General features: G+C 38.3%; 1 protein-coding gene across 3 annotated transcripts; it reads right to left on the bottom strand.

The window, feature by feature from the left end:
• Positions 1–46: 46 nt before the first annotated feature.
• On the bottom strand, positions 47–24,033 carry epn3a (epsin 3a). 3 transcript variants are annotated; one of them, XM_036567442.1, is made up of 11 exons: positions 23,782–24,033; positions 16,626–17,396; positions 9,626–9,744; positions 7,077–7,154; positions 6,539–6,631; positions 5,040–5,126; positions 2,457–2,595; positions 2,161–2,334; positions 1,959–2,057; positions 1,615–1,851; positions 47–1,149 (listed from the first exon to the last, which is right to left on the bottom strand). In XM_036567442.1, exons 2-11 carry the CDS (start codon positions 17,221–17,223, stop codon positions 866–868), a joined length of 1,908 nt encoding a protein of 635 aa, XP_036423335.1. In that variant the 5' UTR covers positions 17,224–17,396; positions 23,782–24,033; the 3' UTR covers positions 47–865. The 3 variants fall into 3 exon arrangements, with proteins under 3 accessions (XP_036423335.1, XP_036423336.1, XP_036423337.1); XM_036567443.1 differs by having other exon boundaries at positions 1,959–2,054; XM_036567444.1 differs by lacking the exon at positions 7,077–7,154.
• Between the last annotated feature and the right edge of the window lie 793 nt (positions 24,034–24,826).

Here is a 24,826-nt window from a genome sequence, read left to right as displayed (position 1 = left end):
AAAATAAATATACACTGTCAAAACAAGCAACAGATCAAAGTTGCACTTTTCATCCCTATATTTGATGAGAAATGTTTCATATGTAACAGTCTCCCATTCGTACATTGCTAGCATGTTGCTATTATTCAGTCCAAATTCCACAGTAAATCCATTCCCTTATTGAAGTATGTTAATTTAGCAGCCAATTTCAGTGCTCATTTAAATATTACAAAAACAAAAACAATAAACAGAGATTTTGTTCCCAAGTAACTGGCCACTGTAACAGTGGTGCTTTGCATCTGAACCACCGGTCAGAGACTGAATGACGGACTGTTTCATTAACTGGATTAGTTTGTTGGCTAGCTCCCATGCTATTGAACTCATAGACATCAGGCATAAGTGTGTAATAGGAAAGTGGGGCAGGAAGTCCTCGGGCATTTTAGACTAATGGAGCAACACTAAAGTAGCTCTAGAAAGCAAACAGCAGGTTTTTGACCTAGGCTTAATAGTGTACTGTAAATTAGTGTATGTTAATGGTCATTACAGCTAGTCCTAAGAAGCAAACTGTGAGGATCGGAAGGAACGTAGGATTAGATCATGAATTCATAACTTCCTTTACTTGTGTCATTAGCTTGTGAATTACTATAAAAGCTGGATCCTCCCATAAAGCTGAATCTTATGTCAAGGACGATAAGCAGCAGTAGCAAAAAGCAAAACCAGAAGGCTATCAAAAGAGTTAAGCCAATATAAAACAGTAGTGTCTTTAAATGGGGAATTCCAGTTTTCAACCAAGGCTGTGGTTTAATTGTCACTTAATTGCAGGCATTATTACTCAGGCCAGCAAGCTTACGTTAGGGCTAAGTTTTGGCGCTGCTCACACTGGCCCTCATAGGAAAGGGTTCTGACTGTGGTCTTGCTGTCCGAGTGTGGATGCCGATGCCAAGGGTAGCAGTGGTTGAGGCAAGTTTCCAGGCATGTCCATGGGTCCCTGGGCAGGCTGAGTGAGGGAGCTGGGTAAAGAGGAAGGCTGGTTGCTGGCAGGCAGGGGCAGAGAGGCACTGTATGGCAGGGAGGTGGGAGCAGGGGATGTGGAGCTGGGACGCATCTGATTAAGTGTGAGCCGGGGCGGTTCGTTTTGGAACGGATTGGTGGTTGAGGGAGCACTCATACCTAAAGGGAAAGAGAAAGAAGGAGACTTTATCCAAGCTTTTTATTAAAAAAACACCACCACCCAATTAAGTTACTGGAAATTCCTAGCTAGTCCTGCCCCGATCACACAGAACCTAGCAACTCAACAGAAGGAGGACTAGCACGTCTCCTCTGCGACACATGGAGCTGGCCACCTCTTCTTTTTCAGCTCATACAATGTCACTAGATAGTTGAAAGTGACTGGAGAAGCACACTTCCCAATTCTGCCCAATTCTGTTGTGTGAGCTATACAGCTAACAGATTGTTTAGTATTGCACTACATGATAGAAGGAAACAAAGTCCTCCTTGTCCAGAGCATGTCCAGTTGTGCTCTGTTTAGCAGATGGCTGGGGCATTAGTTTGATTCAAAATTCAAAATATTTTTCGTCCAAGCAAACTTAAGTTATAATTTTTAACTGCATGCTGTAACGTTCCACTTGGTCTCACCTGCTAAAAATGGGTTTAAGTTCTTAGGAGCAGGATTCGAGGGGATCAAAGCATCCAGGTTGACAAGCGAGGCAGCAGCAGGGCCCAGGAAGGCTTGTGGAGTACGACAGGTTCGAGGTGCTGGTTCTGCTAGACTTTCTCCCAAGCGGGACAAATCAAATAACTCTGGACTCTCCTCACTACGGCCATTAACGTCCATTTGACCTCCATCCATGGCCTCATCAAAAAGATCTCCATCTTACAATAAACACAAATAATCTTCATTATTACCCAATATAAAAAGTCAGTAAGATTCTGATTGAGCTAAATTAATTACATCAGGTCAAATAACTAATTCTGATTACCCGAGGGACTCCCAGGACGCGGAGATGAGCTTATGACAGTGCTAGCAGCACCTTTATTGTCTGCTGTAGGGGGGGAGAAGGGATCCACTCCTGTGGCTGCTAAAACAAGCCACACAATGACATGAGTAAAACAACAACATCTCTGATATATATGTTTTATACAGGTTTGTTAGTAATTGTTAGTAAAATAGCATGTTTATACCAGCTGGAGCAGGTGAAACCCATGATTGACTTTGGGGAACAGGACTGGTGACATTCTGTGGAGTTTCCCATGGGTCAGGAGGGCGCTGCGGATGGTCCCACGGCTGATGGTGAGCACTGGATCCCATAGGGGCCATCCAAGGGCTACCAATACTGCGACTCGAGGAGCTAGGTTCTATGTGAAAATATGATTTGTTAAAAACAAATACACTGATAAAGCAAATTTATGGTTTGTGGAGGTTCAAAGTTAAACAGGGTGGAAACCATGCATTGTAGAAAGAATGCAGAAGACCTTACCCATAGAATCCCACAGGTCAGACCTCAGCGGGCCTGCAGCCTGGGCCTGGGCACCAGCTCCAGACATATCCCATGGGTTGGCACCAGGGGGCGCCTCAGAGGCTGGAGCAAAAATATCCACCAGATCCAACATGGCAGACTGCCAGGGGAGGGGAGAAAGTAGCACTTTCAAACAAGAGATTTTTATAGGTCATTCTTCACCACTCTTCACTCTTAAACCCTGCATTCCAGAGACTGCAGTGCCAAAAATGAGATATAGAGCTGTCCCTAGATCTCATCCAATCTTTTAATAAAAGAAAAATCATTTGCTGTGTGTAGGTGTCTTAGGTCAAGAATGATCTAAAACTGTTACTAAAACTACTTAGCAGAGATGGGAACTTGCATCCTTTTCAACCTTATGTGCATGACTTTGCATCTAAGTTTTGCTACCTTCATGCCCAGCCTTTACTGCAATGCCATTCTCCTGCAGCTCTCAGTGGCATCAGGTTTGATATGGCGTCAAGTAACAAGCCTTTCATTACAAAAAAACTTTCAGCCTGATGAAGAGAACTTAAGCGCTACATGGAGTAAATGTAAAAGAGAAAGGAGGCAAACAATTTGAAATGGTTGCCTTGCATGTGATATGGATTGCAAGTATGCCAGCTAGGACAACAGGTAATCTATCTTACACTGTCACATAATCTGTCTGAAGTTTTAGTTACAGATCATATCCCTTTACAATTTAAAACTCCAACCAGATTAGCTATTATGCTAGCTAGCTAGCATACGTGCTATACAAACTAAAGACTAAACTGTTTTAAATTGTTCTGCATCTGTCCTGACTAAATGTTTTTTCCATAATGAAAGGCCCATTATGTGAAGCTACGGTGAGCCTGACAGGTTTATAATAAGGGTTAACTTTATACACAACACAATACACACAATACTAATAACAATACTAAACTAACATTACTGACCAAAGACTTGACTTGCAATGATTTCAGTCTCAATTCACACTTGCAGTTTAGAGACTTTGAGAACTGACCTGAATTAACTTCAAAACCTCTGTGCTACTTACTATTACAAGCAAAATTAATTATTTGCTTGTAATACTAATTAATCAGTAATCAACTGCATTGCGATAGACATGTTAAGATTAAAAGGTAATTTCAAAGCAATGAGAAATTAAATCTAAGCACTTTGTCTTCTCCCCATTGACAGTCACACTAGAAATATCTGTTATAATCACCTCGTAGTTCTGTTGCTAATAGCAGTATAACAGTGGTGATGGGACAGCCTTGCCTACAAGATCTTAACAAATGAGTGCCCACTTGGAATTTTTTGCATTACAACACAAGAAAACCTCTATAATTTTTTCTGCTGAAAAACAAGAAAATAACCAAGTTAATTTTTGTATTTATAATATTATTGTCTAGTAAGAAATGCAGCAATATGTTTTAAGGTTGGATTTAATATGCATGTCTTGTTCTAGGTCAGGGCTTCGGCAACGCAAATGTTAAGAAGAGCCATTTTGTCCTTTCCGCAAAAATCAAACCATCTTGGGAGCCACAACATTTTATGTCCATTTTTCCGTCTTGGCTGTATATGTCTCAGCATGTGCTAATGTGTTAGTATAGAGTAACAAATTGAATGTAAATGAAAATGCAGACTTACTTTGCTCTGCTTTAAGCTTTAGCTTAGCTATAGCAGCTTTTCTTGCATCATCAGCAGGAAAATTTTCCAAAAGTAGAATAATTTCTTGTAAAATATGTTTCTCAACGTCTGATTTTTTACAAGGCTGAAGTCAGCTTCTCATTCGCGGGTTTCTTGTTCGAATTTTGAATGGGAAAATTCAAACGAGAAGCTGGCTTCGCAACTTTTTAGTGTTTGACAGTTTCTCGTTGCAGATGAAATGTATCAGGAAACCAGCTCAGTGCTTATGAATGCAAATAAGTCCATTTGTCTCCAAATTATTGATGTTCGTCTTAAATCTCTCTTTGCCTTTCGTTAGCTATTAGCTAGGCGAGATTGTTATCTGCGCTGCTGTGTGACCAGAAGTCTGCGCGCCAATCTTCAGGCTTAAAGGTTGGTGAATTAGCAGTTCTACTTTAACTCCAGCGTTTAAGACCAGTTATTGTTAAAACTGTGTTAAACGGCAGAGCTTTATTTTACTGCAAAGGAGGATTATTTTTCTTTTTACCTAAAAATCTTATTCTGCTGTGGAGCCAGAACAGGGCAGTAATAGAGCCGCGTGTTGCCGATCCCTGTTCTAGGTGCATTGCCTCAGTCTTCAGATATTTAGGTTTTTCAAGTGCATTCTCATTGTCTTGCCAATAGTGAATGAATATATGTTGAATCAATATTGAAATGTAATTTCTCAAATAAATAAGCTGTGCTGACACTTCAATAAACTGTCTTAGGACCTTTAGATGCACTAAGGGTCTAAAAACACTGGGCTAGGCTCAGTCATCAAAGCAGAGCCCATATAGCAAATTCTATTCTTTTTTTTTTTTTGTATGCGCATCCATTTGCAAAGTAACAACACAAATTAGTGAGTTCTTTTGAAACCGTCAAGACAAATGTTTAACGGCTGTTTTTTCATACCCCTCCGCCTTTGGCTTCCATTTCTCGTTTACTCTCCTCAAGAGCCTTCTGGAGCAGCGACTCATCTCCCTGGCGACTTCGCTGCTCCTAGCAACCAACAGACATTGACATAGGGGACATATCAAGATCGAAGGAATGCTCATGAACATAGCCACTGTGACACATTTGACCAACTCTGACCAATCATGCATGCACTTCCTATCAAACACCAAGAGCAGCAGGTGCTGCACGATGTAAAGGCATCTTTTAGAACATCATGATTCTACTGGTCAAAGTTGTAAAGAAAGAACAATTGAGATAAGCATAATTTAGAGAGTGCCTCCACTGTACAAAGCCAGTAAAGAAAGCAGGAGTGGAAAGAAGAAGGAGAAAGGACAGAAGTTTGTGGAGAGGGGGTAGAAGGGATTTAGCTAGTTTGAGAGCATCACAGAATAGCAGTCTTCCTAAGCACTGCCTGAGAGCAGATTGGATATTTATATATAGACATGACAAGAACATGGAAAATACAGTACCAGTCTAAAGTACAGACCCACTTCATTGAATATGTTTCTCATGACCAGAAAGACCTTTTGGACTAAAAAGGATTATTCCTAAATGCTAACAACAGAACCACACCACACAGCAGAGTCTATCAATAGGTTCTTACATTACTGGACTGGAATACAACTACTATTACTGAGGGAGCTCCAGGTTCAGCAGAAGGTTAGGTTCAGAAGACCATTCATTTCACAATTATACTGTCAGGCTGTAATTACACATGCATACTGCAGATTCAGACTGGATTAAACTCACAGCTCACACAGCTCTTTTAAATTACAGTACCTCCCTAGGTCAAACTAATCAAGCCTGAACAGGACTTGGACAATATATTAAAAGTATTAAAAGATTATTTAATGCCTAAATTGATTTAAAAAGTGCATATATATTTTGAAGCGCGACTCCAATTGGTGTTCAGTATATGTATTGCCGTATGTGCAACTTCTTCAAGTCCACTGTAAAAACATTCCAGCTGCTTGAGAGAATGCCTAGAGTATGTAATGCTGCATCAAGCAAATGAGGTACTTTGAAGAATCTAAAACTACCTTATTCAAGGTAGTTGTAGCCAGTTCTCACCCACTAGTTTAGTCTACCCCAGTGCACAATGCGAAATGCTTCACAATGTGAAAAGCTGGGAGGGTGAATGCTAGCACATGCTTCCTCAGAGACACGTGAAATGCTGCCTTTTTAAAAAGCCCAACACACTTGCAGGAGAAAGTGAACTTCCAATTCTGTTATTTCAGCCAACAAACTCCCTAGCATTGGCTAGCATCACAGTGAGTGATGGGGGGGAGAAGGCCATTTACACTCTCTTTGACTCTGCGCCTTAGACGGCTGTGAGTATCTGAGAATCGAATTTGCAAGCTTCTGACAATAGAGCCACCTCTTAAACAGGAGCCAAATAGATGATGTATAAGATAGAAGCGGTATAAGAAAGAGATACAGGGTAGGGGGGGCCCTACCTGCTGATGTTCCTCCTTGCTGAGGCTCAGAGCAATCTGCAGCTGCGTCTCCTCATCCATGTCCAAGGCAACAGCAGGAGGAGGAACCACTTTCTTTAAAAGACAGTCAGAACAGCAGGAAAAAAAATGTTGGGTTGGGACATGATTGGTACACGTTTGGCATGCATGACGGCGAGTTGTTTTTTCTTCCTCTTAGATAAAATATCCAGGCAAAGAGACAAGTGTCACTTTGCCACACCGAAACAGAGGGTTCATGCCCAATTTACCACAACAGGGAGGCATCTCTTCCCATTGGTCTGAGAGAGAGATGCAATACAAGCTGGTTAGTGAAACCAACAGCCTGGATCTGTTAGGAAAAAGAAAGGATGCATGCTCTTCTACTGGTAAGAAGATAAAAGGCAAAAGACGGGGGAAAGGCAAGCAGGGAGTACATGCGATGTTAATCGCAAACATAAAACACTTAAACTGTGAGGCATTGAGCTTATGGAAAAAGGTCAGAGACGGATGGTACAGCAGGTTATTCCAGGCAGTGCAGTACCTTCTGAGCCTCCTCCTTGCTGAGGCTCATAGCAATCTGGAGCTGGGTCTGTTCATCAATATCCACAGGAGGAGGTTGCTAGAGAAGATGGGGCATGGGGTTAGGGGTGCCCAACTACAGTCCTTACATTAGTAAGGTGAAAATCGTGTCAATTTGATAGTCACTTTAAATGTTCATCAGACATGTTCATATGACTAAGCCTGTTTTTAGATGCAAAGCGCCTCATGGATCTGCTTGCCTGCCTAAAGTTTAGCAAGCTGAAGATTCTCCACAAGGGGGGCGCTATTAACGCTCAAATAGTTTTTCGTGCTCCGCGTAAATGGCACTGTGTGTCCTTAATACACATTCAGGAAACAGTTACAGAAACAGAAAGGAAAAAAAAACATTATCTCAAAAAAATAAGCTTAAATATACTACTTCTCTGACTACTGGACTAACACACATGCATAAGTTTAATCTGTTCTGATGTGCATGTTGAAAAGTGAGAGTTAACGTTCAGCAAGATCTTTTACTCCCTCTACATCAATATGGCTCACTGAGCTGATGAATGAGGACTGGATCAATGCTTCAGTACAGTACCAGGCTCCCCACAGTGAGATCTGACAGCCCAGCAACATCAATTCAAGTGCACAGGGGATGATAATGCTCTCTCCCCACATTCGTGAACAATGAGTGTCAGATAATGACTGCAATTTGTGAACTGAGCTTATGTGAAAGCTCTGCACTTCAGCACTTTAGCCAATAGAAGATAATATATTTTAACATCTACATTTGCTGATATCGATACATTAGACTACATACAAGATACAGAAGACATCGCATTAAAAAGTGAACAGGTTTTAGTCTATATTAAACCTACTTCTAATAAACACACTATAACCAATTGGGAAAACAATTAGCTTAAATGCAAATTTGGTGCCAGTGCTGCAATATTTCCTATCATAAATATTCTAGTAATATTTCATGATGGCTCACTAAGAAATTAAGGGTGTTTATAGCACTTTAAATATAAGCCACAACAAAGAACAAAGGAGAAAAATATCTAACTCACAGGCACTCAAAGCAGCTGACAAGAACACACCCTAAAATGCATGACATTTGAAATTTGTGCAAATTTGCTGATTCAGACAGCTGACAGCTGGCAAACTAAGGATTTGGATTGTGACCTGTCGTCTGTAACTACACAGAAAATAGAAACGACTATGATAAAACTATCAAACTCTTATAAACATCTAAAAAGTAACCCTTATCTGAGATATTGGCTGTAGTATGCAAATGAGCCCTCTAACACATCTGTGATTTTTACTGTGTGCTGTGATCATCCTGACCAATCACAGTTCCAGATGGGTTTTGAGTCAACTTGAATTCTCTTATAGTCAAACAGAATGGGAAATCATGATTTTTTTTCTTCTGTACTGTGATGTATTTCCGAGGGTCTCTGAGCCATCACAGTGGGGCTGATGGAAGGAGGCGATTACATATTATACATTATATTACTATTATTATTATTATTATTATTATTATTATTATTCTTGGTTAAAGGAGAATTCCACTGATTCTTCAAAATGTCTGCACAGTTAAATTGTTAAGATGGAAACAGTCATTCAGAGTGGTTTGATGCAAAATGCTCTGTTCTAGGTAAACTTACCACAGTCAGCACTGTTTATAGTGGTGGTGATAGGAACCAGACATCTAAAGAGTTTAATGCCTCTAAAAACTCACTCGCAGAGCCTTATTACATGAAATGGTTATAGATACACAGCCTGATGTCTGAAAACATTAAATTATGAATTTATTAAGTTCAGAGAGGTACAAGCAAGACATTGTGAGTCAATATAGTACCCTGAAAAACTTTTTTTCCACATTTACCACCATTTTAGCATTGTTAATGTTACATTTAAAAATGCAGATGTAGCTGGTTATAAAGTAAATGAAACAGCTATATTTGTGCCATAGACATTGAAGCACCTGGTTCTTGTCAATGCCATTTTAAAGAAATTTGAGTTAGTAAGTTTTTCTAGTGTGAAGCATCTCACATCAAATCACTCTGGATGACTTTGTTTACATTTTAACAATTTATTTATGTAGAAATTTTGAAAAACAGATAGAATTTCCCTTTAATATCATTTTTCCCCACCCCAATTACAATCCAAAATTAAACAACATTTGAGGCAGGCAAAAGTCACTATATTCTGAGGGAAGATTATTTAAAAATAAGAATGCTATGTTTGAAATGATACGATAAACTGGGCTTAATATGACCAGAGACATGAACTAACGTCAAAAAGGGTTAACATTGATTTCAGGTTGACTTTAAAGTGTTTTGAATTCATGTAATATACTAAAGTTAATTATTTTGGTCAAAATAGTGCAAGCTCACCTTTACTGATTACTGAATTATGAGTTTTTTAATCTATTGCACAATCTATTACAATATGTTGCAATATTATCATTGTACTCGTATCTTGTCTATATCGTGCAGCCCTACTAGTGCCATCCCATCCTTCACAGGCAGATGCTGTAGTAGCTCGCAAGTGTATGATCCTCACCTTCTCGCTCTCTTCTCGGCTCATGGCCAGCGCCAGCTGCAGCTGCAGCTCCTCCTCCCCGCTGGTCTGAGGACGAGCCTGCTCCAGATCAGGGGCCAGATGAGGGGAGGAAGAGGAGGCTGGGAGGAAGAAGAAGAAGAAGAAGAAGAGAGAAAGCAAAAAAGCTCAATTCAACCTTATATTTATTCATTAAAGGAAAAAAAAGCCAGTGGAGGCCAGTATGCCAGTGTGAGTCTGGCACTGCCTCTGCATATTAAGTTTATAGTAGCAGCCGAATCACTGCGGTTCCAAGCCCAGGCTGGGATTGCTTCCCTGTGCCTCTTTGACTCTGTAGTAAGAACAATGGGGTGTCTGTGTGGGCCAGTTTAGGGTGGGGGTGGTGGGGGGTGTTGGTTGTTCTTCCTTGTGCAGGCTTGAGCACACACAGGTCCATGTTTGGTCTGGCAGTGGACCCTTCTGGATGCCAGGCCAGGGGAGGCTAGAGGGCCAGACATCAGCTCTGTGCTGATTCTTACCACTGCAATGCTTCCTAAAACCCTGTGTATGGCCTGGGTATCACTTCGGAAAAGAATAAGCCATGCCATTTCACCTGCCCATCACCATCTGCACATTAAATCTCAGCTTAAAGGGGAATTCCACAGAAGTAAACAGAGGCATTCAAAGTGGTTTGATGTAAAATGCTCTGTTCAAGAGAAATTCACAGGGTCAGAATTGTTCAGAGTGCTGGTGATAGAAATAGAATAGATGTGAATGATGAGTTTAATGCCTCTGAAAGCTCCCTCACAGAAGGTCACTACAAGACATGGTCATGATTAATTTGCCTGAAGCCTGAGACATTGTTTTATGTTAGTTGTGAGAAAGTTTTGGCCTAAAGTCTATTTTAAATCATTTAAATTAATGGTGGAGAGATACATGCAAGGCACTGTGCAGCAAAGTAGTCCCCAAAGAAAACTTATTTTTTCAGATTTACCACTATTTGACCGTCATCAATATTACATATAAAAACTCAGAAGATGCATGTGCGTTCACTGGTGGTTTAGGATAGTAAATAAAATGGCTATATTTGACATTGGAACCCCTGGTTCCTATCACCACCACTGTTGGTTTCTCTACAATGAACCATTTCACATCAAACCACTCTGAATGACTGGTTACATCTCAATCACTGAATTATCCAGAATTTTCTGAATCTAAGGAAATGTCGTCAATCAGCTAGGATACAATTAGTGTCTGATATTTGCTTCTTTGGTTCTGCAGTAAAACGGCAAGGCTAATGTAGCTAATAAGTAGTGGAAGCTTATGACTACCAATTAACATCATGCAAGGCCTAAAATTATGCCTAAAATTAACCTTCAGAATGCTTCGTATTTGAAATATAGTGCTCACACACACACACACACACACACACACACACACACAGACACACACACATATATATACTTTCAAGTGTCCCTAAACCTTAAACACTGAATGAAACATTCTTTTAGGATTTATGATAATCTGTAAACTGTGAACACGCTAAATTGCCCCTTGGTGCGAATGTGTGAGTGAATGTATATGTCTGTCTGTCTGCCCTGCGATGGACTGACAACCTGTCCAGGGTGTATCCTGCCTTCCGCCCAATAACTGCTAGGATAAGCTCCAGCACCCCCTGTGACCCAGAAGAATAAGTGGTTTCAGAAAATGTGTATGTGTGAGTGAGTGTGTGTGTGTGTGTGTGTGTGTGTGTGTGTGTAAACTGGAATGTATACTTGCTACCGAAAAGACAATAAAAACAACTGCTCACAGAAAAGAAACCGTGTGAGTTTACTCAGTGATTGTTTGCCATAAATTAACTGCATTAATTAGTGGTTATAAATGTAAATCAGAGTGCAAATTACATTTTTAAAGGAACTATCACTTTAACAGAACCATGACATTCACAGCTGCTTTCAGACCACAAGTCCTAAAGCCCAGTAAAGCCTGCAGACGCACCGAGTAGAAAAAGAAACACAAGCGACCGCTTTAAAAACATGCCAGGCATTCAGCACTGAGGAGCTAGAAACTGCAGTACTTTCCCACAGCTACATGGAAGCAGGCCAACAGATTACTCAAAACTAAATATTCACAGTAAGGCACTTTCTGATTTAGCAGTTTCTGCACAGAGTTACAGCAATCTCTGCATCCCAGCCATGCAACTTCCTCAGAATGCTGTGATATTTCTGGGTAATATCAGAATAAATGGTTACCAATTGCAAGTCAAATCACATTGCTCCAAGTCAAAGTTTAACCATGTATTCCTTTGCCTAAGGTGTGGAAAAAGTACTTAGAAGAGTTTATATGTGCTCTATTCTGTCCTTGAAAGCAGTGCTTTATATCTGAGATATTCCCAGTTACAGTCAACACACACTGTTAAACATAATAATTTTACTAACTTAATTTTCTTTGGTTTACTTTACTTATTTGTTAAAATTACTAATACAAATCTAGAACATTTACTATTTCTTGTCTAATCTTTAGTTACTGAGGTAATTCTAATTAAGATCAGTTAATTTGGATATGTCATACAGACTGAAGAGTCTTTTGCCCAAAAAGCTTCTCTGCATTCTTAGCGGTTTTGTTGTTTTCTGTTTACTGTTATCTTTCTAATTTATTAAAATAATTCTATTTGCAAAAAGAGTCCCCAGAAATGAGTGATTCTTGTCTTATCTAAGCCATTTACTTGTTACTGTATGAAAATGGAGTCCTTTTAATTATGTCAATACATTACATACGGAACAGTATTTGATTCAACTAACTCATTTAAGAGAATGAACTTGAAAAAGTAGAGTACCACCAGCTCAATAGACACCATTTAAAATGATTAGGCTGTTTCAGTCACTCTTACTTTCTGCAGAAGTGTGAATCACTGAAAATGAGAAAGTAACTCATATACAAAGTTATTTAAACTTGAACCTGTTAAGTAACTTTACTTATTTTTTTGAGGCCATAACTTGCATCAGTGTTTCAAGTAAAATCAGCTAATTAAAGTTTACGGTGTATACGTCACAAAACATGTCACAAATCTAGAAAATCCAGTGTGGCTCCAAACAAATAGAGAACATCTTGGTACTTATGGCTGCCTGGTTTGTTGGCCAGCTTCATAAAATATGTGAGGAACGAAATTGAGCAGAAAAAGCCAATGGAGCATAACATCTACTCTGACGGGCTAATTGTAGAGACATATACACATCCAATACTCTTGGCTCACTGCTGAATTGTGGGAAAAAATCGAACACACACGCTGCTACTACTACCAAAAATAAATAAAGAAATAAAAAAACACAACACTGATAAGTTCATGACTGGACACACCAACAAACACAGCTCAGAGCAAAATATCTGATGTCATCAAAAAACAGACACAGCCATACTCTGTAAGATACATTAGCATCATATCTTCAGAGCAAAACTAGGACAAAAACTTGGACAACAAAAATCTTAGCTTATTGACTTTTAGCAGACAGAGATAAGGGGAAAACTGTTTAAAGCCACACCAAGTAAGTTTAGAGGATCTGGAGGAACATGTTGTAACGTGGGTTGTGCTTCGGACCCCTTCCCTAAGCGGATAAATAGGCTGTTTGTGAGTGCACTGAAAGAATATTCAAAGAAAAATCAGTCAAACCAGTCAAAACCTCATCAGTAAAATGTTGATTTTGCATTTGAGACCTAAACAGCTGAATCTTCTTTTTGAGCCTGTGCGAGTGACGTTAATATGTGAAGACGTATGACGTGGTCTGAAAAACTTGCAAAATCTGACTCGACATCTCTATCTTTAAGTTATTATATCAGGCTTTACAGGGTGACTTGCAGCAGCATATTTTAGGGTGTTTTTCTGACTCAGTAGTGCTACTTCTTTCAATAAAAAACTAAATCTTACTGCAGCTTTAAATTAGACTTTTTGACTTATGATTACTTTAAGTCCCTTTCATTGTTTGGTCTTCGTATTCGTCATAATAATCTATGTAAATTGTAAAAATGTAGATTATACAATCACTAATACAATTGATAGTGAAAGCCATAACTTGAAGCTTTAACTTCTAGTTGGATCGAAGTGAAAAGGGGAATATGAGAAGAATGCAGGTGCTCATTATATCAAGTTTTGCCAAAACAACAACTGTACTCACACAGATTACGTGAAGAGGAAGACAAAAGGAAAGGTTTCACATTAACGCTGATCTTAAGCACAGCGTTATAACTGTTAGAAATGAACAGCAACATAAGCCAAGGTCACCTTGCTACTTCCATCCCAAACTGATCAATCATTAATAAAGCAGCCTTGAAATGGCCTGCAGGATTTTTCAATTGCAATTTCCCATAATATTAAACATCACACAGACTGTGCTAGTTTTTAAACACCATCATTTGTCTTTTAAAACTGGAATGTGTAACTGCACCTTAGAAGGTCTCCAGTGCACCACTTTGACATATCAATATGTCTGTTGAACCCTGGTAACAAGTGAAGCATCAATTAACATGCAAACTACATGTTGCTAAAAGGTGGCAACCAGATTTTGAGAGGACAATATGACAATATTTCACCGTTATCGTGAAAAACTAACAATACGCTTTTCTGAGCATAACATGAATAAAGTCATTACTTAACCAAGTAATGGCATGTTTCAATATAAAGAGAGCATAATTAGTCCTGTTTATTTGGGTTAGTGCAGTATAGTATGTGAAACACTAAAAAACACTAACTAACCAAATAACTAATCATACTTTTTGATATTACTATTTAAATCTACAACTATTACTGTATTGTATCTGTGTGTCAAAATATGAAAATGTCTTTAGTATCGTGATATATTTGCTCACCCCTAACCAGATCTCATTTATTGTAAGCTACAACTAAATCATTTGCTGCTTTTGTCAAGCAACTGTATTAAAGTGATGTTTAAGCCAGAAATCTTGTTTTTGTCATGGAGGTGGGCAATATGACTATATATATATATATATATATATATATATATATATATATATATATATATATATATATATATATATCTCTGTTGAGATGCATTTTATCACAGTTTGCTTTTCTGTGTCTATTGTATGTATCGTCAATACTTAAAGAAGACAGACCAAGTGAATGTTTTATGACAAAGTTAAAATTATAAAATGTTTGATTGGATTTGTCATTATATTCATAGTTTTTGACAGTATATTTTAAATGATAATAGTGCACATCTGTCTGTTCCAACTTATCAAACCTCAGAAAAAACTAATATTGTGAAGGCATATCATATATAGAGAAATGTCAAAGTATTTTGATATAACATTTTTGCCACATCTCCCACCTTCACTGTGTGATTTCAATTTCTGTATGACATACTGTCTATAAAATCTATTTTAAAAAGGTGCAGACAGCAATCAGGCTATGCAGTTTTGGTCCATGATGGTAGATAACTATCAATCATACAGTGTCATAAACCACATAAGCCAATCAATGTGGTATCAGGGAGGTGGCAAGTGATTATTTCTGCACTGCTTAATTGTTTAAGCTTCCATTATTTGTGAACTACATCAGCTCCACAGCTCTAGTACAAAACTAAAAGAACAGCAAGCACGTCTATGCTGAAGGGCTCGATTTGCTGCAAGGTGAAAACTGTATAAATAAGAATTTTGGCTGAATAAAAATCTTTGACCCGAACTGCGCAGCAGTGTGAATCGTGCTGCCCATCCCCATTTAAAACAAACCAAACCTTCACTTCCTGCTGGCAAAGAAAACAGACCTAGTGGCATGCATATGTGATTACTCATGAGGCCCAGGCCTTTTCATTGCATCACTGTCCTTTCAGGAGTGGAAAAAGGCATCGATCTGAAAGTGCTGATTCAACTGTATTGATCTGGATTGTAAGTATTGGTTACAATGGATTAAAAGTATACTCAAGAAAAAAAGCACTCAGTATGGTCAAAACAGAATCCAACAACAGCTTGCTGTACTGTTTTTATCGTCTATATCCCAGTACTATGTAAATAGTTAGTCTAGTCCAGGGATGTTCAAAGTTGGCCCATGTAGATGTTTGATTTGAACCACGAGAAAGTTATCTTGATGTAAATAACGTTATACAGGTAACACTTGTGCTGTATCTGAAAGCTGCTGCTACACCTGTACCAAAATGTTATAGTACAATTACATGACTATTGCGCTAAGTAGCCAGTTGCCTCTTACTTTCAATGTAGCACTTTATTTGATTGAGTTATTTAAACAGGCAACTGATTTAAAACTCGGAAAAAAAAAAAAGCCAATTAAAGTTTGGCCCATTAAAGAGCAGATCAGGTTTATATTGCAAGTTTAGCTAATAATGTTTCATGTTCTTTGGCCAGGGAGGCAGGGATGTTGGCCACATATGGGGTCACTAAAGCACAGGCAAGTGAAAGCGTATGCAGTGTTGCAGGCTAGTTCTATGACCCAAAGTGGTCTAATATTATTGTTTAGACTTCAAAAAATGTAAAAATGTAACCTTTTGTGTTACTTATTTTCCAACCATTTTATCTCCTGCTTAATGTGCATTGGAATATTGAATTCTTAGCCTGTAGCTTCACTTGAGTGTGACTTTATCGATTTCCTTACTGCATATAAATGTGATTGCTCACCACTCAACTCAGTCGCATAAAGTGGTATGACATGTCTGTTTTATGTGCACTCTTGTCACATCACAGCACATTATGCTTGATGTAAATTAACAAAACAAAACAAATAAATAATGAAAAAGGTTTACATTTTGCATGATGTTATGCGCATGCTGCTTAAAGTTTCAGCACTTTGACTCAAAACAACTTCCCACATTGCCACTTTGGCCCCTCAACTAAAAAATCTTGGACACCCATGTTCCAGTCACATTTATGTATTGAGTGTATTTTACTGAATCAAAGCGAATGATGGTGAAATGTGAAATCTCAGATCCACTGAACTGTTTCCTAAAGAATCGTAATCACAACAAACTGTCAAAGATTTAAACTCCTATGTGCTACTCACAGTTATGGGAGGATGGTGAGCCTCGAGAGCGGACATACTCCTCCCTGTGCAGGGAGGTCATGGTTGACTGGCTGGTGCGGTGTCCTGGGTAGGGTGGTGGTAACGAGCCGTAGGCCATAGCGCTGCTGGCCCCGGCCATACGCTCACGGGTTTTTTGAGCCTGGCTCCTTTCCTGCCTGAGCTTCTCCTCGTCTCGGAGCAGAGACACCAGCTGCTTGGCCTTCTCCCGCACGTTTGCGCCCTGGTCCTGCCCGTCACGGTCGATGTACTGGAAGTCGCGGAGGGTCTGGATGGCGTAGACATTCTCCCGGCACTGCTGGGCCACACGCTCAGACCCTGCCTTGATTAGATAGTCCAGTAGGGTCAGCGCTTTGTAGACGTGGCGCCAGTTTTTGCCGTGGTCATTTAGGCGCTTCCACACCATGCCCATGACCTCGGTGAAGGCTACCACGTTGAAGGTCAAGTCCGCGATCTCCATCATGAGTGAGCTCGGAGGACCCCAGGGGTCATTGGAGGTCGCCTCCCGCACTTTGATCTCCGCCTCCGTGTAGTTGTTCACAATGTTCTTCATGGAGCGGCGTAGGGATGAGGTCGTCATGGCGATGAGATTGTTGTGGTGGTAGCAGAAATCCGGCAAATCCTTCGCTCTCCTCTTTAAAAGAGAAGAGCTTTAACAGTTTTTGTTACTGAGGGGTAGAGAGATGATTCCACTTAGGCTTGGACAGTTCTCCAAAGTCAGCAACATTTAGCAGAGCCCACAGCACTGTGAACCTGGGGCAAAAAGAAAGAGTAAAGAATCAATGAAATATTGGAACTAATACCAACAATGCTCTCTGTGCAGCCAGCTGACACAGCCATTAAAGAGGAATTTCATTTTTTTTTTATTTCTGCATAATTAAAACATTAATATATAACCATAGTCATTCAAAGTGGCTTGATGTGAAATGCTCCATTCTAAAGAAACTTACACAGTCACAATTGTTCACAGAGGTGGTGACAGAAAGCAGACATCTTAAAAACTTATATGCTTCAGAAAGCTCTGGTAATGAATATACAGAAATGGTAAATGGTAAAAAATAATGCCAGAAACATTGTTGTGAGATCCAGTCATGATAAACAGGTCTATGCATAGTGTTCTACTGCAACACAGTACCTAAAGAAAACTTTTTTTCAGATTTATCAGTATTTTCACTAGTTCACCATTATTAACATTACAAATAAAACTCAGAACACATGTTTAGGTTCACTGGTTATTTTGGATAGCAACTAAAATTACGACATTTGTGTTGCAGACATTGTGACCTGGAAAGTTTCTCTACAAATCACTATTTTACATCAAATGACTTTGTTTACGTCTCAATTATTGAACTAGATATTCTGAAAAATCAGTGGACATCCCCTTACACAGTTCTCACTCTTTGAAAAACTATCAGCTTTCAAAGCATACAGACTAACTTCTTTGGTCAAGAATTCTTCAACACAACCAGAATCAGAACAACAAACCTGACACCTTAGAGCCTTTTGAAACCTGTGGTTTAAAAATAAAATAAAAGAAAGCAAGAACCTAAAAAGATATGCTGCTTTCTGCGCAGCATGAAATGTGTATTTGGGTATTATCAAATATTTTCCACAAGTGAGGAAAGGAGGATTCTGGATGCTTTACTGACAGAATAAGCCTGGCCTTAATCAGAAAAAGAACAGCTACTGTCAAAGTCATTAAATATAAAATCTCATATAAACAATGACTTTATTGTTAATGTAACTTCAGTAAGCGGAAAAAACTGCTTCCTAAAATATGCAAAACATAATGTTACACGTAACAATTGCAGTAATGCTCAAATGTTTGGAATAAATGTTTTCAATAATATGACATTAATCAGGTTGCAGATAATTGTAATAAATGAGTCTAATGTGGTAGCCCTGTTAAAGCTCACACTTCAAATCATTAGACATTAGAATGTATATGGCTGTCTAACATTTGGTTCCTGGTGTTTGTATTTTAATGTGGCCCTCAAATTTTCAAATTATTTTCAAATGTAAAGATGCACTAAATCTAGATTTCATCTGGAGCAGATCTAATTATTTATACAGCAGTGTGACATAGCAGTGTGTGAAAGAGGCGAGCTGGCTTGGGCTGGAGAAGCAGCGTCTAGCTCTAGTCTTGTGACAGTACTTGTAACAGTAGGCTTCAATCAGAATTTCAAAGTTTAAACAAATAAAAACAGTGTTTGTCTGCAAACAGAAATAATAGTCTTTAAAAGCCTCAGACAAGCAGATTAAATCCTCCTGAGAGTCGTCAGAATATGATCTTCAGTAGAAAAGATAAGACTAAAAAAACTGACCATTTTGCACAAATGCCTTAATAATCTCACAGATTTACTTAAATGTGAACAGTGACCTAGAAATAGTGCAACATCTTGAATATTTCTTTTTCATTTCACTTTTGTAACTTTTCCTTTTTTTTTTTTACATTTTCCACAAAAACTTGCTGTTACATTTTCTAAAACTTGCTGTTTATTTCTAGGTTTTTATGAAACAAAATCCCAGATTTTCAATGTGGTCTCTGAGTTCTGGACCCCACTGTATATGCAAATCAGCTTGGGTGTTACCCCTTTTTGGACCTTTTACTTCATATATATATATATATGAAATGTATGGTCAATTTGGGACTGCACCAATGTATCTTACTGTATAAAGTTTTGTAAAGTTTATTTTACAGAGGAAAAAAAAATCAGATATTGGCATTTTGTGAATTGATCCAGAATCATTCAAGAGAGAATCTCCATGCATCCAAAAATGGATTATGTTTATAAGCTTTAGTATATTCACTTTATTTTTAAAAATATTTCTATGAAATGGAACTACCCCAGCCTCCACACATGTCTGATCATAACATGTACGAATGACGACTCTAATAGCTTCAAAAGGTCAAAAGGTCTGACACCTAGCCTGAAAAAAATCTAAACAATGAAAAATACAGAATATAAAGAATTAATTACATTAATTACAACTGGAGATCAAATTTAGAGGTAGACAACTTGAACAGTTTGTAACAATAATGTATTATTATTATTATCATTATTATTATTGAATATATAAATAACAAAATATATTCATATGGCAAACTGATTCCAAACTTTGGAACAGTCATGTATATCACAGAAGCAGCTACATTACCTGCATGTAATCTGTGTATATCTGAAGGGTGAAGACATACTACTAGACTGGCTTAACCAGTTTAAACTAAATAAACGTGTATTAAAAATAAACACGTATAGCCTTTCAGGAAGAAAAGTGGATGAGAAAGTGAGGTTTCCTATTTCATGTCAGCAGATTTTGGTTCCAGAGGCAGAGGCAGCCAGAACTAAACTGGCCTGACATAATAAGGTCTCAATGTCCGATTATAAACGTACAAGCAAATCCATTTCTGAATGAAGAGTTTTTAAAGATGGCAGATATAAATGTATACGTTTGCTGCCGACTCCCTCATTAATAAATTAACCCCAGTTCTGTACCGTCAAACCACAGAGGAAATAGCCGTGGCACAACGAGAAAATGACAAGGAGACTTTAGTTTGGCTCTAAAATATTTATCCAAATTGAACCCAAAACAGTTAGCAGACTCTTTCTCTGAATGTGTAGCGTAGTTCTAAAGTGCTGGCCTAATGGAATCAATATGCTGGAGACTGGCTGAGCTTTATTGGCAGATCATAACAGCAGCGTTAGACGATGGAATGAAGGCAAAATCTATTTGTCTTTTGATCGATAAGAGAGCACACCCTCTGCTGCACCCTCGGTAAGAATGGCGCCGCAGTTACTGACGGTGCATAACGCGGGTGGCATTCATACCGTTCTGTAGCCGGCTCTCTGATCTCGTGCAGTCAGACGAAAACTGTAATGGCACTGTAATGGACAGTCTGCGCTTCTGTTATGTTAGTTTGATGACATCCAGCTGTAGAGCAGCCAAGGTGTCAGATAGTGAATGTGTTACAGGACAGGCAAAAAAAAGCGCAGGTGTTAAAAAAGTGCCAATGAAGTTACGACATATGACGGAGCTCCCTGAATATTTGTTTACTTTGACCCATAGCCTTTGTTTAGTTATAAAAGAAATTATAAAATATCAATACAAAATAAAATATAAGAGAAATTATATTTTTTTTTGTTGTTCTAGACTGGACCAAGACTTTTTTTTAATGGGGCTGGCAACTTACTATTGTCAGCTTATTAGCTAAATAAAGTAGAGCACAGTAATTTCATAAGCATTTTACTTTTTTGCTATACAATCATTAACACTTTCTTTGGTGTGTAAAGAGGCTTTCAATTAGGGATGAGAAATATGATGATATTTTATTGTTATTGTGATAAAATACATCACAATTTGCTTTTCTGTGCATATGGTGGACATCGTCAGTACTTGAAGAACACTGACCACATGTTTAACTGGATTTAGTGCAGTTTTAAAACACTGAATAAAAATTTGTAAATTAATATTCTTATTATATAAGAACTATGTGGCACTAAAGGTTCTATTTTGTCTGTTCCAACTTATTAAACCTCAGAAAAAATAAATATTGTGATCCATATTGTGTATTGTGTTTAAGTATTGTGATATAATATTTTTGCCATATCACCCAAGTTTAAATGTTATAATATATGTCATCACCAACCCAATTCTACTGCACATACTGTACACAGACTGGTCTGAATACTCGTTGTGTCAGTTCTGGCTTAAACGTGAAGCGTGTAACAAAAGAAGCTTGTAACATTCAGGTAAGATATTTTTAATGTGTATGCTTTTAAGTTTAGGGTCATTTTTACTATATTTACTATGGTTCCAGACATTTTATTTCACATTAAATGAGACCAATTTGGGACCACAAACTAGTGCCAAGCCAGCCTGTGACAAAGCATCTTAATTTATAAAGTCTCTAAAGACATGTTCGTTTATTTTACTGTATAAGCACAGAGCATTATGTGAATCCAATTATGTAATGGATTTTGTAAACTGATTCAGAATTTTCCAGAAGAGAATCGCAGTCTATGAATCAATTCTTTTTTCCACTGCTATTATTTTACAATCATACTTAGAGGCAAGGCTACAGGTCAAAGTGAGCAAATATAGCTTAGTTCATTTTACTTAGGAAATGGATACTGTATCCCACTGCAAAGTCATGACCTTGTTGTCATACCATCTTCCTCTTCCACTGAGGTCGCTCTGGGCAGCAATCAATATCTCAAGTGTACTTAGCGTCCACTAACTGTGGCGTATTTACTGAGCTGTTGCCAGTTACAGTGAGCTACAGAGCAAGAACAAGAATTAGACAAACACTACAGATTTAAAAACACTGTTATCCTCGAAAACCCTTACTTTAAACATCCTGCGAAGGCCTTATTTACAGCAATGTTTATATTATACAGTACTTTTGCTTGACTTTTGTTGTATGTCGGTCTAAGTTTAGAGTCAGAGCCTTTCCTGAGAATGACATAGCCCAAAAGAATGCAACCTACACTGACAGCCAATCTCATTCATGTGAATTGAAGCACTCTCAAGGCACACAGTGTCGCTCTTAAGCACAAGACTTCTACAAAATCTTCAAAACAACATCTCATCTTCAGACCACAGATTTAATACAGTTATAATCAATGTAATGGTGATGGATAGCACAGTTAGGCTTCTTTTTCTAATGACCTTTCAAAAAGCTCTTCCTGCCCTCACTAAAAGAAATAAACAAGGTGGTCATTGTAATAAAAGAAAAGAAAAAAAAAAATCAAGAAAAGAAAACTGAAAGCACTTAAGCTGGACAACAGCCCTGGCGAGTCTCCCTGACCAGACGTCAGGAAATAACACTTCAGAGAAATCCCCTTTTTCCCCTATGAGTACAAGTTTAGATTGTTCAGAGAAGGGACCGGATTTGATGACAACAGTGCCAACCCACTCCCACAGTTCCCCTTACCACAGTAAATCTCAAAGAGGAATTCAGAATTTCCATATAATTTAATGGTTAAGATGTAAACAAAGTCATTCAGAGTGGTTTGATGTGAAACGGTTCACTGTAGTAAAACTTTCTCTTTACAGTGGTGCTGATAGGAACCAGGGGTCACAATGTCAACACCACAACACAAATATAGCCATTTTATCTACCATCCAAAATGACCAACCAGCGTTTGTTGAGTTTGTATATCGCTGCTGTCAGAACAAAACCTTGTATCTCCATTTTTGTCGTTTTTCAGTTTTTGGCATAATTTGAAGATGTCTGTTGCCCTTTACATTGTATGTATTTTGTATTTTGTGATAAATGGACCAAACGAAATGGACCAAAACGACCTGGAAAGAAGTCTGGTTCTATTGACATACATTGAATGTAAAGCATGTTTTTTCCTTCTCCTATAAAGTTACCATGTTTGAGATGCGAGGTTTTGTTCCGACAGCACCGATATGTAATATTGGAGGTAAATCTAAAAAAAAGTTTTCTTTGGGGACATGTACCTCTGTGTCACACATCTTTTAAAAGTAGATTTTAAGCCAAAAACAATTCTCAAAACTAACATAAAACAACGTCTCAAGCCTCAGGCAACGTATTCATAACCATTTCATATAATAGTTTACTTTGAGGTAGCTAGCTTTTAGATGCGTTAAACTCTTCAGACGTCTGGTTCCCATCACCACCACTGTGAACAATTCTGACTCGGCAAGTTTCTCTACAACGGGACATTTCACACCAAACCACTCTGCATGACTTTGTGTACACATTAACGATTTACTTCTTCAGAAATTTTGAAAAAGTGCTGGAATTCCCCTTTAAGAGATTTTTCACTGGGACAAGGGATTGTTTTGGACCCCTAGACTTGACTATAGCCTACTTAGGGGATTTTTTCTGCCATGTCAGAAAAAGTACGCCAGTCTCAACTGTTCCAAGTTATTGACGACTCTTGACCAAACCTTGAAACTCGGAAATCTTCTCACTTTGACCAGCCTGACCAGCAGAAAAGCTTTAGCTGCCTTCACACAGAAACCCAAAGCTAACATTGTAACATTGCGTCAACTGGAGCTGGAGCTTCACACACACAGCCCGCCGTGACTCAGCTAACTGATACAGTCTGTCCTTTTCACCATTAAGAGAATAAAAATCGCTGCTCCACAGTTTTCGTTCTCTTACCTCTCCTGTCCTTTCATTGCGGTCCCAACTTTGCTTCTGTAACTGTGCTCTCTTTCCACATCTCAGCTGCTGCTCCTCCCTCGACAGTCCTGACTCACAGAAAGTGGTTTTATGTGATTGTTGTTAATTCTGAGTTGTTAATTCTGCGCCTTTTGGCAGAAGTTATTAGCTGAGTCGCCAAGCTTGCTGATAAGCTAAGCTAACTAACCCCCCTGTAAAAGCAGTGTAAAGTGAAGCGGAGCGGAGGGGGGAGGGGACGGGGCTGTTCACCCCGGCTTAACCCCTTACAGCCCGGAGTGAGGAAACTACTGACAAGCCTCAGAGCAAGGGTGCATTTTCCCTGATACTGGGGGCAATTCAGAAAGCAAATTTATGTGTAAACTGCTTAATTCAAGCCAAAAATGAGAGGAATTTACTTTTGTGAGTCATTATACTGAATTACTTTGATGAGTATTTTGCTTTACTTCATCTTTCCTCTTACTGGAGAAGTTTCCCCACATTCCAAGGTAATATATGCTCATTTATTTTTAAAAAAATATGTGTCAAGTTTGTAATATATGTCCATATATTTGACATATGTGTAAATATTACAAATTGACACTATTACATTTATTTCATTTTTCATATTTTTAAATATTTTGGTATATTTTTCCATATGAGTCACTTTTGGCCAACTGAAAAATTTGGTTAAGAATGAACAATTTTAATTGCTTATTAAAAAAACAAACCTACATGAAGAATTACTATCTAAACCAGGGGTGTTTAAACTTTTTTGTCTGGGCCAAAAAGACAAAACAATATACAAAAAAAGAAGGTTTCAAAATGAAGATTTCAAATAAAGCTGAAAAAAATGTTTATAAAAATAAGCATGTTTATAAATAAGCTTATAAAATGTATTTTATAACATTACAGCACACTTTTTTACCAAAATACATTTATAGAGAAAATAGAGGAAATATAATAAGTTATGTTTTCTGTCATTGGGTGAACTTTGGCCACACTTTCAGGAGGGCTGATCTGAACTGTTTCAGCATTTCAGTACACT

The sequence above is a fragment of the Colossoma macropomum genome, unplaced genomic scaffold (genome assembly GCF_904425465.1).
Source record: "Colossoma macropomum unplaced genomic scaffold, Colossoma_macropomum, whole genome shotgun sequence".
In the NCBI taxonomy this organism is placed as follows: Eukaryota; Metazoa; Chordata; class Actinopteri; order Characiformes; family Serrasalmidae; genus Colossoma; species Colossoma macropomum.
This window is presented reverse-complemented; position numbering and strand designations above follow the sequence as displayed.

Excerpts from the sequence above, each read along its gene's own strand:
- epn3a (XM_036567442.1), bottom strand. The coding sequence starts at position 17,223 with ATGACGACCTCATCCCTACGCCGCTCCATGAAGAACATTGTGAACAAC. Across the intron at positions 2,058-2,160 it reads GGTTTCACCTGCTCCAGCTG|CAGCCACAGGAGTGGATCCC; the intron begins GTATAAACATGC and ends GGCTTGTTTTAG. Across the intron at positions 1,150-1,614 it reads CTTAAACCCATTTTTAGCAG|GTATGAGTGCTCCCTCAACC; the intron begins GTGAGACCAAGT and ends CTTTCCCTTTAG.